At 37.7% G+C, this 16,238-nt stretch overlaps 1 protein-coding gene across 9 annotated transcripts in view; it reads left to right on the forward strand.

Moving 5' to 3' along the window:
• The window catches only part of NT5C3A (5'-nucleotidase, cytosolic IIIA), a 35,911-nt gene that overhangs the window by 18,764 nt on the left and 909 nt on the right, over positions 1-16,238 (forward strand). For 3 of the 9 annotated variants that reach the window (XM_074988133.1, XM_074988131.1, XM_074988138.1), the window contains 8 exons: positions 7,398-7,496; positions 8,059-8,178; positions 9,170-9,239; positions 11,187-11,233; positions 11,743-11,828; positions 12,515-12,604; positions 14,980-15,142; positions 15,551-15,751. In XM_074988133.1, coding sequence (XP_074844234.1) covers positions 7,398-7,496; positions 8,059-8,178; positions 9,170-9,239; positions 11,187-11,233; positions 11,743-11,828; positions 12,515-12,604; positions 14,980-15,142; positions 15,551-15,751 — 876 coding nt within the window. Of the gene's footprint in view, positions 1-3,406; positions 3,472-7,397; positions 7,497-8,058; positions 8,179-8,988; positions 9,036-9,169; positions 9,240-11,186; positions 11,234-11,742; positions 11,829-12,514; positions 12,605-14,979; positions 15,143-15,550; positions 15,752-16,238 lie in introns of all 9 variants that reach the window. The other 6 variants (XM_074988136.1, XM_074988132.1, XM_074988140.1 and 3 more) reach the window with 4 other exon arrangements.

Raw genomic sequence — 16,238 nt, forward strand, 5'->3', positions numbered from 1 at the left:
CCAGTGCAGTAAACCCTGCCCTCCTCCTTTTCATAGGAAGATGTAGCTTCATTTAGAGGAAATGGAAAGATAATCCTCATGCAGGTACTCTTCAAACACTTATGAGTTTCTGAAAGACATGCCCCTCTGCTGCCTAGAGCGGATAGAATCACTCATGGAATACTAGGACTGGAAGGGACCTCGAGAGGCCATTGAGTCCAGCCCCCTGCCCTAATAGCAGGACCAAGTACTGTCTAAGCCATCGCTGACAGACATCTGTCTAACCTGTTCTTAAATATCTCCAGTGATGGAGATTCAGCCACCTCCCTTGGCGATTTATTCCACTGTTTGACCACCGTGACGATAGGATAGGTGGGGAAGCAAAATTTCTCACCTTCTCTCCTCAGGCTACTCTCATTGCTTTGGGCTCAACCCATAGAGCAGTGGTCAGGAAACCCTACCGTGGGTGCCAAGAGTGGCTCACAAGTCAATTTTCATTGGCACGTTAAGTGGGAGATCAGCCCCATTCCTCTACCCCCATGCAGCTGGCAGCTTGCTCAAAGATTAACAGAAGACCAGCTAATGCTGCTAGCTGCCGCCTAAATGGTAAAGCTCTACTATATTTATTAATTAAACTTTTTGGAAGTAGGACTGTTAGTGACCTTACGAGCACTTGGACCATACGTAGAGGTCCAAAGGTCAAATTTTGGCACTCTGCCTCAGAAGAGTTGCCAACCGCTGCCATAGATGTACTGCGTCTTTGTCCAAAAGTATGAATTGTCTCATTTAAAATACTAATCTTTTATCTAAATACATTACTCCCACAACTGGTAAAGTCCATATCAAGATTTATTGCAAGGAAATGCCTGGATTTTTCTACACCACTTCAGCAAAACCAAAATCCTGTTCCTCATTTTCAGTAGATGTGGAAAAGTGTCTTTGACCAAATACAATATTTTAGTCTATTTTGTTTGAGGACTTAGCTAAATGTGACCTGAAAGGATGATGTCAAAATCCAGAAACTGCATAGTCCCAAAGATCTATTCATGTTTCATAGTGGAAAACTACTCCCACTTTTTGTTCTTTCAGAACACAAAATAGAGAGATATGTCCAGCTCTGTTGTTCAGATAATTGTAATAGAATATTTTTATCGAAGTAGAAAAAGGAACTAGTGGTGGAAACGGACAGTCTTACCTTGAGGATGATATGCTAGGATATTTACTTACCCTCTATATTCCATTTCCAAATTAGTATGTTTGAATTTTGAATACTTTTTGATAAAACTGGATTGATCCAGTTACGAGCAAAACCTAAACAAGCAAGAGGCACTTGTGCAGAGGATTTTACCTCATGACATTTTTTGCCTTTTTATATAGGCCCAAATAAGATAAATATGTGAGAACGAACATTTTCTAATAAATCAAAACTAATCAAATTTAACATTTTTCTTGTAACAGTCAAACAATTTAGATGGATAAGCACATCAGAAACAGTCAGACTGGCACTTCTTAAAATTAATTTCCTCCCTCGTCTCCTGCATCCACGTGATCTCTCGTGCTCTTTCTTTTTTCAGTAAAGATTTGGAAGACTTGAATCATCTTCTACCAGGTTTTAATGGGTTTTAATGAGATTTTTTTTTTTATGCAATAAAGGAACTGTTATTAGAACCACTGTTTTTGTCAAGCAAGATAGAGTTGTATAAGCTGATCTTTTTAAAAATCTACATTTTTGTTTTGTTGGCTTAAATAGAACCAAGATTTCTTCCTTAAGTTTGGCGTGAATTTTGTGATTAGATCTAACTTTAGTTTCTCTCTACCATATTCTACCAGGGTAATGCAAATTATTTATCTTCAATATCAGTGATGGAAAAAACAGGAATAATATGCATAAATATTTGCACATTATGTAATAAAAGAATGGTTGCATCATGCTGCATAAACTCCATGTTAAATAAACTTGAAATTCTGTCTTTAAGTGATTCTTCAAACTACATACCCATGTGTGAGATGCAGGTTGAATACTGACTGGTCCTGTAAGTTGTTAACGTTCTTTATTCTTTCCATATCTTCCCTATATAAGTATAGGAGAGGTAGCCATTTTAGTCTTTATCTTCAAAACAACAAGAAGTCCTGTGGCACCTTATAAAGTAACAACATATATTTTGGAGCATAAGATTTCATGGGCAAAACCCTTCATCTGCTGAAGCTTATGCTCCAAAATATCTGTTAGTCTATAAGGTAATACAGGACTTCTTGTTGTTCTCTATGTTAGCTGTCTCCTACTATGGCTCTCTTGGACTGAAAGTTTAGAAGTTCATTCATCAACATGTTAACTCATACACACATCTACCTCAGCAATGTCAGAACAGCCTTTCAACACCATCACCTTTTAGAACTTGTCCAAAAGATATCTATCTTGATGATTATTCCAGTAACTAAATAGAATGTTCCAGGACTCTGGATCGTCATTCAGATCTTTAACGTACATGTTTAATAGGAGGTCCTGACTACTTCCATAAAACTTCTCATATATTTCTAATTCTTTTGAAAAGTCTCTGGATTCTCTTTATCATCGTCGTTGCATGGGCTTTCTAGTTAGATAAGGTGACAGAACTGAACACACAATTCAAGAGGGTGATAGACCATCAATTATGATATTGCCATAACTGTTCTCTCTCTTTTGGTACATCTTATTTTTTCAACCGGCCAACACATCAGAATTTCAATGGGTGTCTGAATATTGAGCGAACTCCAAGAGCTTTCCTGAGGGGCTACTACTAATTCAGAATTTCTGTGGTTCACTTAACTTTTTGATGGGCTTTATCTTGCATTCCTATGTTGCTTCATTTCTGTCTTCTGAATTTCTCCCAAATTGGATTCTCTCATCTACGTAAGCCATGAAGAATAGGATCACAAATGAAGCAAAAACCAATAAGCTCTGTAGTCAGGAGCATGGAGAGGTGGAAGATTCTAAAGTATAAATCGTACATATTTTTCTCTATAGTATCCAATAGGCGACTCGTGATGACTTACAAAAAGTAGTGCACTTAAAATGTGTTAAAAGTACAACTAAAAGTGAAGGTAATTCCATGTTCAACATATTTTAGTCAAAATGTAATAGCTTGTTGTAGTCTTACTTGTAATTAAATTATCACTTTTAAGTGATTTCTAGTTCACTGCTTTTTCATAAGTAGGGACATAGATCTCTGTACAGCTGAAACTGGTCTTAACTGTCTGATAGAGACTTCCCCTCCATTGAAGGACACAGATTGTGCACATGATCCAGGCCTGCTTCTGCCTGTGAAAATATCTACATTATAGAGTTGGAATTTTTTTAACTATGTGAGTTGTCTTCTCATTGGAAGTGGCACTTTTGTTCTGAAATATTGAGTATTGAATCTGCCTTTCTTCCTTGATTCTCGTGTAGCAGCTATATTGGAACTAAAGGAGCAGCACACGTTTTCAGCATCACTTAGTACCAGTGAGAGTGAGGTAAGCCACTTTGCAACATGGCTGAGGTACAATGTTTTCTTTATGTTCAGAAACAAAGATATTGGCTTGCTGAAAATGTCATGCCCTGAAACAATCACATTTTCTTCTTTTAATAAGTCTTTGACAGAAAAATAAGCATAGTATGTGCAAGTAATTTAAGAAACCAAAAAAAAAAAAATTGGTTTAGTCCAAAGCAAAGCATTATCAATGTTAAAATCTCTGGGAATTAAAGTTTAAATGTACCTCTCTCTGGTCTCATTCCCTCTTTTCTTGATAGCTCAGCCAAGCAAATTCTGTCTGAAATACTACTTGCATATAAAAATTACATAATTTTTTAATTCCATCCCTCCTAAACACGCGCATCCATTTTGTCATTGGAATGGAAGGATTCAGAGATGAATAAAATTTCGATTCCTGGAGTAAAAGAACCACAGATCTCGGCAGAGTAATCTCTTCTTTCAGACATTGTAGAAATTATCTTGCTTGGGCATAGAAATACGCATTTATTCCAGATTAGTCTTTCAGCAATTCACAAAACTGATTCTAATATGTTTTAAAAAATGCTTCAGAACAAGTTGAAAATCACACTGTATTCTTTCATACAGTATGACTGTAGTTCATCTGATAGCTGAATTACGCATGCAACTTTGTAACTCTCGACTCACAAGAGGATTCTTCATTTGCTAATTTTCATTTTTTTTATAAAATTTACTGTGTTCTTGCTAGAATTTTAATGATTCCCCAGCCTTTATTTTTTCTAATTTAATTATGTAACATTGCGAATATACTTTCATTTACAAGGGGCAAGAGAAGCCCTGAATCACCTTAGTTAGACCGCACCACTGTATAAAGGGTGGTTCTGAAATGTTACTTTATAAAAATGGCAGCCTGCTACTCAGATTTTTAAGGGTCATTGGTTGGTGGTGGTACAAAACAAATTTTATCTGAATTGCAAACCAGTCTGGACAGTTTTCTTGGTTATGTAGTAGTGATCACAAAGGTAACAACATATGACACTTAAACCACACACAAAATAAATCTGAATTGAAAAAGTGGGGGGGGGGCCGTTTAACAGTGACATTCCTCACCAAAACTAACTTCATAGTGATCACTGGTGAGCAAAACAATGCAGTTCCAATTTCTTAAAAAAGAAATCCTAGCATTTTGCTTTGGCAGTTTCTATCCACAATGAACCTGTATCCTGAGCAACTGGAAAAGGATTTTTGTCACACGAGTGGCAGTGCATAGTCTACCTGTTCTCAAATGGCATTGAAATATTTTGCCTAGAATGTGCTCTCGATATAGAATTCTATCGCATTGCAGAGTTTGTGTAACTGCCTTCAATATCTATTTGTAACAAATATTTGAAATTATTATGTGTTAACTTTTGAAGAGCTCCTTCAGGCATGGAAGAAAATATGTAATGTTTGCTTCACAAATTACTGTTCATCTATTTTTTGTGTGGTTTCACTGTCATATGCTGTTACCTTTGTGATTACTGTATGTGATGTAACTGCAAATCTCCCTTTTAGATATGCATTTTTTTCGAAGTTTCCCTATGTCTTGATTTCTGGTATTATTCCACTTTTCAAAATGCCTGCCATTTTCTGTTTACCTTAAATGGAACTAAGAGGAAGTTGACATTAGTTAAGATTACTTTTGCTTCCCTCTAGCTTTGCTGGTAGTCTGTCCCTAGAAAAAAGGGTGACCATGTCTTCATTGTTTCCCGTGAAACTGAAACAACTCTGCAGCTATATGACTTAAACTTAGCAAACCAAGGGAATGTGGCTCTTGAAGAAAAATAGACCAAGAGAGGAAGAATATTTGTAGGACGTGAGGCAGAAGAATGAAAAAACACAAATCGAAGTTGGAAGAGGGGCCCAGGAGAAGCAAAAAAAATTATTGTAGAAGGGAAAAATGGAAACTCGTCAATCCTAGGATATGAAAAGTAACCCTTCTAAGAGCTACGTGAGGCCTCATTTGGTTTAACATCTTTAGACCAATTGCAAAACACTTTTTGGAAAGACTACAGTTTGGAAGGAATAAATGCCAGTAGCGTGGTTGGTGTTTTGTTTTTGTTTGTTTTTTTAAAGGAATGGCAGTAGAGAATAACTCTGTCTGAATACAAATATAAGGAGTCCTAATGTTAATTGTCAGTTATATTGTCAGCATTTGCAGTCTGTTTGCAGGATTTATTTTTCCCCCAAGAACAAAGTAACATTTCCTCATGATAAAAATAACACAAGTTTTGTTGATAAGATTGGGTGATTTGGTTTTCTTTGTTTTGGGCCTTTTTTCCCCACTGTGACTTACATGTTTAACAGTCTCAGGGGCTTATTAATAAGGAATTAATGTCAAGAACAGGAAGGAAGATTGATGCTCATCGATCACCAGATAAGAATTTCTTTGGTAGCCCCATCAATTACGTGAGATTCTAAGCTTTCTTTTTTTTTTTTTTTTTTATATATTTAAAAAAAAAAAAAAAAAGGCACACCAAGCTTGAAGAAATGCAGGCTGTGTTTGGACAGTGAATGAAAACATTAACTTGTGGTCAGTTGTATCCCATAGTCCTCATGTTCGGTATAGAATGTCTCAGATGCGGTGGAACCACTGTGCAGATGATAGTTGAGTGATAGGGATGTTGCAAGAAAAAGGCTTTGGCATAGTAGGAATTATGCTCGGCAGTCGACCACAGATTCACAGGCTAAGGACACCAGTGTAAATAATGCCTTGGCTTCTGCTACTAACTTTAGAGAGTGCATTGGCAGCAACAAAATAATTATGGAGCATTTCTGCTCAATGTTACCAAGTTGAAATAGCTATAGCAACTTGATCACTGATCTAAATTATCACTAGCAATACAGGCAAACCACAAATGTCTTACAGGAGTTTCTAACGTCCTGGGGAGAAAAATCAGATTCTGTAATTTGGAAATAACTGCATTTGAATTCTTACTATGTCTTCCTTCCTACTGAAGTGATCTGATCAAGTGTCTTAGAATTTGTCATATATGATGCCGTATGGAAGTTACAGACATTTCCAAGTAACTGAAGTACCCCCCTGCCCAAAAAACATTTGTCTTTATTAAAATCTAGTATGTAGAAAGTTTTCCAGATATTTTATCAGTTGAAACTAGTTTTGGATATGAATAAATATTCATCAATAGTTTGTGCAACCCAAGCAGTTGGAGCATTGTTCTAACTCATGAAAATAGGTAAATCAACTTTTACTGTGGTTTTCCCCCTCCCCAAAGTTATTTTAAGCTGTCTCTTCCTCTAAAACTGTTCAATATTCAAACTTTCGAAAGTTACTGTGCAAAATTTCCGTACTGTTTCCTAGCAGTACTAATGTGAGTTTTTTGTTTCCTTGCATTTACATTCATTTCAGAAGTACTGAAATACAATCATACAAAGTCTTGTTTGGGTAGAACTACTATTAGTTACTAGTTACCATTACTAGAAGTTATGTTTTGTGCACAACCCTCTCATATGGGGTAGATTCTGAAGTCATTCGTTGTAAGTGAACTGCACATCTTAGTAACAACTAAAAACCATGATAAAACCATCGTTCAAGTGCATACAACTCCACATGGCACTCCCTAAGTCCAGCTTTCTACTACATGGTGCCTACTGCAAAAGCAGCATTTTGTCCTTCTCTTCTTCCTTGGAAGCCCTTACTTTCCATTTGATGTATGGGGGAGTAACTAATTGAAGAGGGTGAAGAATGAACAGAAATTGTATGCACTTTTAGAACAACTGGCAGCCCCACACACTTTTTTACTTCATAATCCAAAGGATAGGCTCTGATAAAATAAGATATTTTTCCTAGTCAGCGTTATGCACTACATGCCCTTAAATGTTTAAGAAGTCTGAACAATGTTTGTAATTTAGTTTATCCTGTTTCCTTCTCTGTTCTATTTCTTTTAGATGCCAGAATTTCAGAAAAAGACTGTCCATATCAAGGACCCAGGAAGAGTAGAAGAAATTATCTGTGGACTCATCAAAGGTGGAGCTGCCAAACTTCAGGTGAAAAATGGGATAAAGATGCATGCAAGTTCTGAACAAACAACAAATGTGCTGTCTATTCCAGGCCAGGGAGGGAAAATGTGTGTAAAAAAGATGCCAACTTTTAATAAGTCTCCAGAGCTGGGAGATCTGTTGGATCAGGAGCCTGGAACCTGCAGTTCCAGAGCCACATGCGAGTCTTTAAGGACTTCTTTGTGGCTTCTCATGCTATACTAGCAGTTTTTAAAACAAACAAAAAATATCCTTGATTCATTTTCAATAAACTATGAATGTCAAAAAACCCCAAAATGGACCACTCATATCTAAATAGCAAACAATGTGGGTTTTGTTTTTTGTTTTTGGGAAACATTGGATAACTTTCCCTAGCATCCTCCAGAGAGAGAAGGTTCAGAAGTGAAAGTCGAGAAGACATTGGTACAAACACGCATGTAAAGTGTGAGGAAATAGAATATGTAAAAAGTTTTTGAACATCCTGCAGTAAACATGTATCGCATTACAAATCATTGTGTGTGCGCTGTTGTTAAAATAGGGATAACAAAAAAATATGGCTTTGTTTATTAAGGACCATCTCATATTCATATGCATTGCGGCTCTTGAATTATTGACTTTTTTTTACCGAATTGGAAAAAATGGCTGTTCTCGCTACAGTAAACTCTTCCATGTTCAGCAGCCCTGGGACCAGGTATGCTCTGGGCAGCTTGTGCATTGCCATGCCGGGAGCTGGTCAGGGTGGCTCTCACATGGCTGTGCTGTGTGGGGAATCGCTTTGGGCGGCTTGCACATAGCTGGTTTGTGTATCACTGTGCCGCAAGGCACTCAGGACAGGGTACTGCGCTGGGTGGCTCATGCATGACCACATCAGCTCGGAGCAGATGCTGCTCTGGGCAGCTCACGCATGGCCAAGTCACGTGGGGAACTGCTCTAGATGGCAAGCACTGGGCAAGAGAATGGAGGAACCACCAGTCATGCACACATGGAACGGAATGCCAGTTAACTGAAGTCCAGTTGTTTGAATACCAGTTAAACATAGTTTGCTGTGTTTAGGTTGCTGTCCCCTGTGTTGGACTATGCCAGTATGCCTCCTAAATTCAAGTGCATAACTTCACCATTTTTCAGTAATGTCATTAAGTAATAAATGGCATAATGTAGCCAAATGGGGTGAGATCCTTTTAATAGCTGCTGTTTGAACAACCTCAGGACAGGGTATCATAAAAAAGTTATTTTAATGGGTTACTCTAATTATATTATTGTGATTCTGTATCATAGTAACTGTTTTATAATTCTCTCTCTAGTCACAGTAAGGCAGGGTTTCCCAAACTTCATATAGTTGGGACCTGGTTTTTTTCAGTACCATTTTTTACGTCCCAAAAATATAAACACATATTGAAAATATGAAAAATGAATACATTTTTCACTGTTATTTATTCACAGTAATAATAGTACATAGTGATGATTTTCATATTTTCTAAGGAGCGATTTTTTTTTTTCCAAGGACTGGTACTGGGCTGTGGACCACACTTTGGGAAATGCTGCACTAAGGTATCTCGGTAGTCTTTTTGGAAGAAGACTTGTGATGGGTGTTCTAGCCTAACAGCTGTCCGTAGTGATCATTCAGATTCTAGACATTTACCTTTACTGTACATCTGTTTTATAACTTTTTTCCCTTTTAACAGATAATTACAGATTTTGATATGACATTAAGTAGATTTTCTTACAATGGAAAAAGATGTCCAACGTGTCATAGTGAGTACTTTTCATATTAAGTGATTTTTGGGGTTGTTTTCTTTCTTATCTTTCACTGCTATGCGGATACTTCAAACATGCTTGATCTAATTTGGTTAGTACAGTCTAACAAATGAATTTTTGAAATATCTTACTGAATTTCCCCTTTAAAAACAGTTCTCAATCAGTGTTTTGGTATATCATAATTAAGGCCCTATCAACTTTGCAGACCCTTTGGTCAATTTCAGTCATGATTTTTAAAATATATTTCATTATTTCAGCTGTTTAAATTTGAAATTTCATGGTGTTGTAATTGGAGGGGTCCTGACCTAAAGAGATATTGGAGAGGGTGGTCACAAGGTTATTGTCAGGGGTGGAGGTTGCAGCATTGCTACAGTTATTGCTGCACTGCTGGTGTACTGCTTTCAGAGCTGGGCAACTGGAGAGCAGTTGCTGCTGGCCAGGACTCCAGCTCTGAAGGCAAAGTTACCGCCACCATCAGCACATAAGAAAGAATGGTATGATATGGTGTTACCATGCTTATTTCTGTGCTGCTGCCTGTAGAACTGGGCCCTCAGTCAGCAACCACTGCTCTCTAGCTACTCAGTTCCCAAGATAATGCAGAAGTAAGAGCAGCTATATCATAACCCCCACCCTGGCACCTCCCTTTTGGGTCTGGAACCACAATGTGAGAAACTGGTCTCCCCCATAAAATTGGTATAGGATATTGTAAAGACATAGAGACCACATTTCATGGATCATAATGCATTTCTCATGGCCTTGAATTTTGCAGGGCCTTAATCATAAGAGATCAAACTGAATAATTTGGAACTGAAGTTACAGTACAAAACTCTACTAGAGCAGTTTCTTAAACTATGTTGCACTGAATACTGGTGTTCCATGAACGATTTGCAGGTGTGCCGTGAGCATCTGGCACTTTTTTTTGATATTCTACATTGATGGTGTGGTAATATTTTCTCTTCTTAAAACCAGATACAGTGATACTACTTCATTGCTACAATACCTAATTAGAATACTTCATTTTGTTTTTTTTGTATATGTTGCTGTTCGGGTGGGGAGAGCAGGGATTTGGGGTCTAACATTTTTTTAGAAGAAAGTTTTCATAGGTGTTGCCCATAAATATGTTACTGTTTGGTGCTCAATGGTCTCAAAAAGTTTTAAGAAATGCTGCCTTAATCATTGCAATAATAAGTTAGTTGTGCTGAAGTTGTTTATTACAGGGGTTGTATATGGTGTTATGCATTTTTAAAAATTGCCTAGGATTATAACCATGACAATAGCAAGAGTCACATGGTTAAAACCCTGGCAGATCTTGGAAATTTACCCTTTACCATCCTCTTAAAGCAGAGGAAATGAGGTGAAGTGTTCTAATGAAACATGGCTGCTAAAGTTGTTGGGCTACAATAATATGTTGAGCAACACTTCAGTTTTCTTCTTCCTCCTCCAATTGCATATATATATATTTTTCAAATAAAATCTTTAGAGATGAGTGTGCATGCTAGTGGGCTTTGGTGTGAATAGTTGCAAGTAAACTTGTAGTATAGTAGTATGTGGTAAAACATTGCTGTCAGCATTATGCAACACATTGGCTGTGGCCACACTTGGCCAAAACTTGGAAGTGGCCATGCAAATGGACATTTTGAAGATTACTAATGAGGCACTGAATTGAATATTCAGCACCTCATTAGCATTAGGACGCTTCCGGCCGTGGCACTTCGAAAGTGTGCAGCTCGGCGCAGCTACACAGGGGTCCTTTTTAGGACGCCACAGCCGGAAGCGTCCTAATGCTAATGAGGCGCTGAATATTCAATTCAGCGCCTCATTAGTAATCTTCAAAATGGCCACTTCCAAGTTTTGGTCAAGTGTGGCCACAGCCATTGAAAATAAACAGTTAAGAAATGCAGTCCTTTATATAAACTTCTTGTGACTTTAATAATCTTTTTGCAGATGTCATTGATAACTGCAAGCTCATTACAGAGGAATGTCGGAAAAAGGTAACCAGAAAATGCATTAGCTGTTAATTACTGGTACAAACTAATTAATTTTCACTTGGTGGGTCAGTGGGCGCGTGGACATGTGCACACTGTGCACTATTAAAAAAAATGAGTAATGAAATTCTGTTCCCACTGTATTCAGTGGGTGTTCGTTCATTTGACTTCAGTGGAGCCAAGACTTCGCCAACCAAGCAGTCAAATTGTTAGCTTACCATAATGTAAGTATCTGCATATTCTTGTCACAAATATAAATTGTGTCACAAATGTACAGTTTACTTTTGTGTCTTATTTGTACAAATTAATTTCTTGTACTCATCTGCACATTGGCATACAAAAACACAATATAATGGATTTCAGATTTCATTACAGACAACTAGCAATGTAAATCTAAAAGCCACAAATTGTGTTTGATTATTTAGATCAAAGCATGGAGGCTGGACATGGAATAATCACTCATGCTTTTTTTTTTTTAATAATTGAAAATCTTAAGTTCTGCCTTTCTTTTTCAGTTACTGCATCTGAAAGAAACATATTATCCTATTGAAATTGACCCTGATCTTACCATTGAAGAGAAATATCCTTACATGGTAGAATGGTAAGAGTTTAATTTTTTTTACAGTTTTCACAATGAAGATTTGACTTTTTTTTTTTCCCCAGTTCTAAAATATATGGGCTTTTGTCGACGACTTGCTTATGCAGTTGATTTAATTCACCTCTCTGAAGAGTGTTGCACAAAATTGATTTTTGCTCTGAGAGGCTGCTCACTTGGGACAACCTGAACAATGTGTACTGTATTTCTCAAAATTCAGTGATACCTTAATGAACAAATTAAATTATTATAGTTTTAAAAACTAACATCATTCCCTTTGTTTTGTCTGGGTACAGTAAACTCTTTTCATAGTCGGCAGCCCCGGGATTGGAAGGTTGCTGGATGTTCAAATGTTCTGGGTAATAGAGAGGTATACTTAGCAATGCATAACACTAAAGAAAAACAAGATTATGGAAAATGTAAATAAAATCTTATGGTTAACATGCCAGTTATTTGAGAGTACCGGATGATAGAACACCAGTATGAAAGAGTTCACTGTGAATGTTTAATCGTAACTTGATCATAGGGTATTTAGAGTTTCTCACTTTACTTCTTAATAAACTTTTTAAATGATCTACTAAATGTAGTGTGCTTTCAGGGATGAATGAAATTCAAAGACTTTTATATGAATTTTATAATCCATAAATCTGTGGGAGTTTGACATTTTTTTTTTTTCTTTTTTTATTTCCTAGGTACAATAAATCACACAGTTTACTTGTTGAACAAGGTTTACAAAAGGATAAATTAGCAGAAATCGTGAGGGAATCTGAAGTCATGCTGAAGTAAGACACTTGACTGCCAGATCTCTGTAAAGTGTTCAGTGGGCTCAACACTATTGTTATCATGCTTACTGCTCAAATAAGGAAACCGTTTATTGAAAAATGTAGATACATATTTACAGAAGAAATGTTATGTAATTGCATCTCTTGTGTATCTCTTTTGCATCTGAAAAATACATTACTATGATATCATAAAAAATTAGCAGGAGCCCCTGAGATATTTGAAACTACAAATATTCTACTGTGTCAAAAAACTTTTGACATGTATTACATGGTTGTCCACTCTTATAAATGTTCTGCTGCTTATACGAAAGGTTTTTCAAAAGTACCACGGGGATTCAGGTGAAGATCTCCCTCCCATTTGTATGTCAAATCTAACAAAACTAGCAACAAGTTAATTTAAGAATGGCTATGTATATTTTTTTTAAATAGTGCAATTTTATTCTGCCCCTAAGAATAGAGGCAAGTTTAATAATGTCCATACTACTGCTTCAGTTTTCTTTTCTGTATTTCTCTGCTTTTCTATCCACATTTCCAGAGAGGTCTTTGAGACATCCTGGCTGTAAGTTTGCCAGCGGAGGGGGTTGAAAAGTCAAGCTTAAGATGCATGAATTCATTTGTCTTGATTTATTCTTGCCTATGATCCTGAATGATTTTCTTCACATTTGTTTTACTGTTGCATCAGATAAGAAAAAAAAAATATCCACAAAGAAGCATAAAATTCCCTCTCTGCTTTTGGAGGGAAAATATACTTACACCATCTGTGCATGTGTATAAATGAATCTCAGCTGCACAAGTCTGCATTATCTCAACACTTTCAGAATGTGGGCATAAACTATAACCTACTTTTACTTGGATGCATAAGTGGGAGCATCTAGAACTTCAAGCAGGGAAGCAGAATACTGCATTAGTTAAGCAATTAGTAGAATACTGCATCCAGTTTTGGGGTCAGAAGGGGTTCAGAAATAGCTACAAGAATGATTCAAAGTCTGGAAAACGTGTATCATACGCAAAGCCTAAAGAAACTCATCCTACTTGACATAACAGAGATGACTAAGAGGTGATTTAATTGTGGTGTAGAAGTACCTACCTCTAGAAAAGGTTTTTGATGGTTAGAGAGCGTTTTAATCTAGCAGCCAAAAGCATTACAAGATCCATTAGTGGGAAGTCAAAACTAGACTGATTCAGACCCAAAAAAACCTCCACTGTGCTCCAAGTGAGGGCAATTACTAGGGCTGTCAAATAATTTAAAATAAGAAGTGTTTAATTCTGCACCATGCTCAGGAGGCATTGCCTGCCTGCCTGCCTGCCTCGAGGGCAGTGAAGCCTCTCTTCCTTCATGACCCTTTCCCACATGGAGCCACCCCTGGCCAAACTGCTCCAGACTAGGAGTCTGCCTCCTGTCTGCCAAGCCCCTGGCTCAGTGGCTTATACACAGGCAAGAGGAGGGAGACTCCCTGACATCAGTCCCTTCTCCCCTGCTGTGCTCTGAATAGCAAACAGGGAGCCTGTCTGCCACTGCTGCATAAGGAGGGCCAGCTTTGAGTGAGCAGGCTGGACCACCACTCAGGACACAGCCCTCAAGAGGCGCATTCTTTCCTCACTGCTCTGCTCCTACAGCCCCTCAACTTGGAGCCACCCCTGGCCAAGCTGCTTGGGGCTGGGATCCTCCTGTCTCTTATGCACACTGAAAATGGAGGGTGATGTCAGGTTGTTCCCAGCCTGTGTACATGGTCTTTGCTGAGCTGAAATCAGGGGACCAGGACCTTGTCTGTGCTTACTCTGGGTCCAGAGACAGAGCTGTTGGCAACTACTGCTGTCTGAGCAAACATTCAGGCTTGTGAGTGTGTAATGCTTAAAATGACAGCGTGCTGAACATGCACACTATCTCACTGCCTCAACAAACACCTAACCCTCCCCCCCCCGCCCAAACATCCAAAAATACTTGAGTAAATGGTGTCCTATTATTGTTTAACAAGGCAATTATTAAAAAGTCTATTTTTTTCCAGAGTTTGACAGCCCTAGTAGTTATAGTTGCCTAAAGATGTGGTAGATACTCCAGCTGAAGCCTTTACATCAAGATTGAGCAAGAATATCCTTTTATATAGACATCCAGTCAGAAGATGGTTTAATGCACAAACTACAATATGAAAGTTTGACCTGTTATGTAGGTCAGACTAGATGATCATAATGGTCCCTTCCAGACTTTTTTTTTTTTTCCTTAAGGGAAAAAAAAGATGACGACACTATAGAAACACACACAGTGAAATGTCTATGGAAAATTCACTCTCTGTCCCCGCACCCTAGAAGAAGGCTTTTTTTTTTTTTTTGAAATTTTACCTTTTTTTAAACCTGATATTTTACATCACTTTCTGCAGGGATGGATATGAGAACTTCTTTGATAAGCTCCACGAACATAATATTCCTCTGTTCATATTTTCTGCTGGGATTGGAGACATTTTAGAGGAGGTCATCCATCAGGCTGGTGTCTACCATTCTAATGTCAAAGTAGTTTCTAATTTCATGGATTTTGATGACAACGTAAGTATGAAATACATTTGAAAGGGGTATATGGAGGGGAGTGTGCACTGCACATATAATACAGCATCGCACCACACACTAAACGATCATGTTAAAGAAGCAGATGCAGCCAGCTGCCCTGCACTTTGGCAGCGGGGGGAAGCACACTGTGTATCCAAAGCAAATAGAACCGTACCTAACCGAGGCTGGCATAACATCATGCTACCTCTTTGCATATGGCAGATCAAATTTACAGTCGAGCCCTTTAGCAGTGCTGCTCCTTTCTGATAGTAACAAGTCTTACCTAAAACCTAGGAGGATTAAAAGAGTAAATATTTGTCCAAAACAAAACATCAACAGAGAGAGAAACAAATGTCACAAAATTTAATCTGCTCTCGTAACAGAAATAACTTAACATTTCTCTAACAGGGTGTGCTAAAAGGATTTAAAGGAGAATTGATTCATGTTTATAACAAACACGATGGTGCCCTGAAGAACACCGAGTATTTCAAACAGTTAAAAGACAACAGCAACATCATTTTGCTTGGAGATTCGCAGGGAGATTTAACTATGGCAGATGGAGTAGCAAATGTTGAACACATTCTTAAGATTGGCTATCTAAATGATAAAGTAAGTCGTTTATGTTTGGGGTTGGATGTTTCCTTCTAATCACACATACTGTGGATTATCAAAATGAAAAGTCTATAAAGCATTATGTACCTATTAAAGTTATCCTTTTAATATCTTCTACAATTCAAATATATCTGAAAAGGCAACACTCAAAGGGTTTCCTTGCCTCCTGCCCATGTCTTATTAAGGCAGAAGCTTAACTTCCCCCATCCTTTACTGGAGCAGCTTTCTTGCTGGGATATGAAATTGAGGGTCTGGAGAAAGGCTATAAAGTACTCCAGCACCATTATAGGCAGTAAGCCTTTCTCTTTTTTGAAATACTGTCCCTTTTTCCTTCTGTTTCATGTGTCTGAGTAAAGTTGCAATATGAAAGGCCAGAAACTTTCTCCTCCTTTGCATAAGATCCAACACCTTGGAATGTATCTTAGCGTTATTTTTGCAGCCAAGTTGAAATATGTGCCACATTTGTGAGGAGTAAAATACTGCC

The sequence above is a fragment of the Carettochelys insculpta genome, chromosome 2 (assembly GCF_033958435.1).
Source record: "Carettochelys insculpta isolate YL-2023 chromosome 2, ASM3395843v1, whole genome shotgun sequence".
NCBI lineage: Eukaryota > Metazoa > Chordata > Testudines > Carettochelyidae > Carettochelys > Carettochelys insculpta.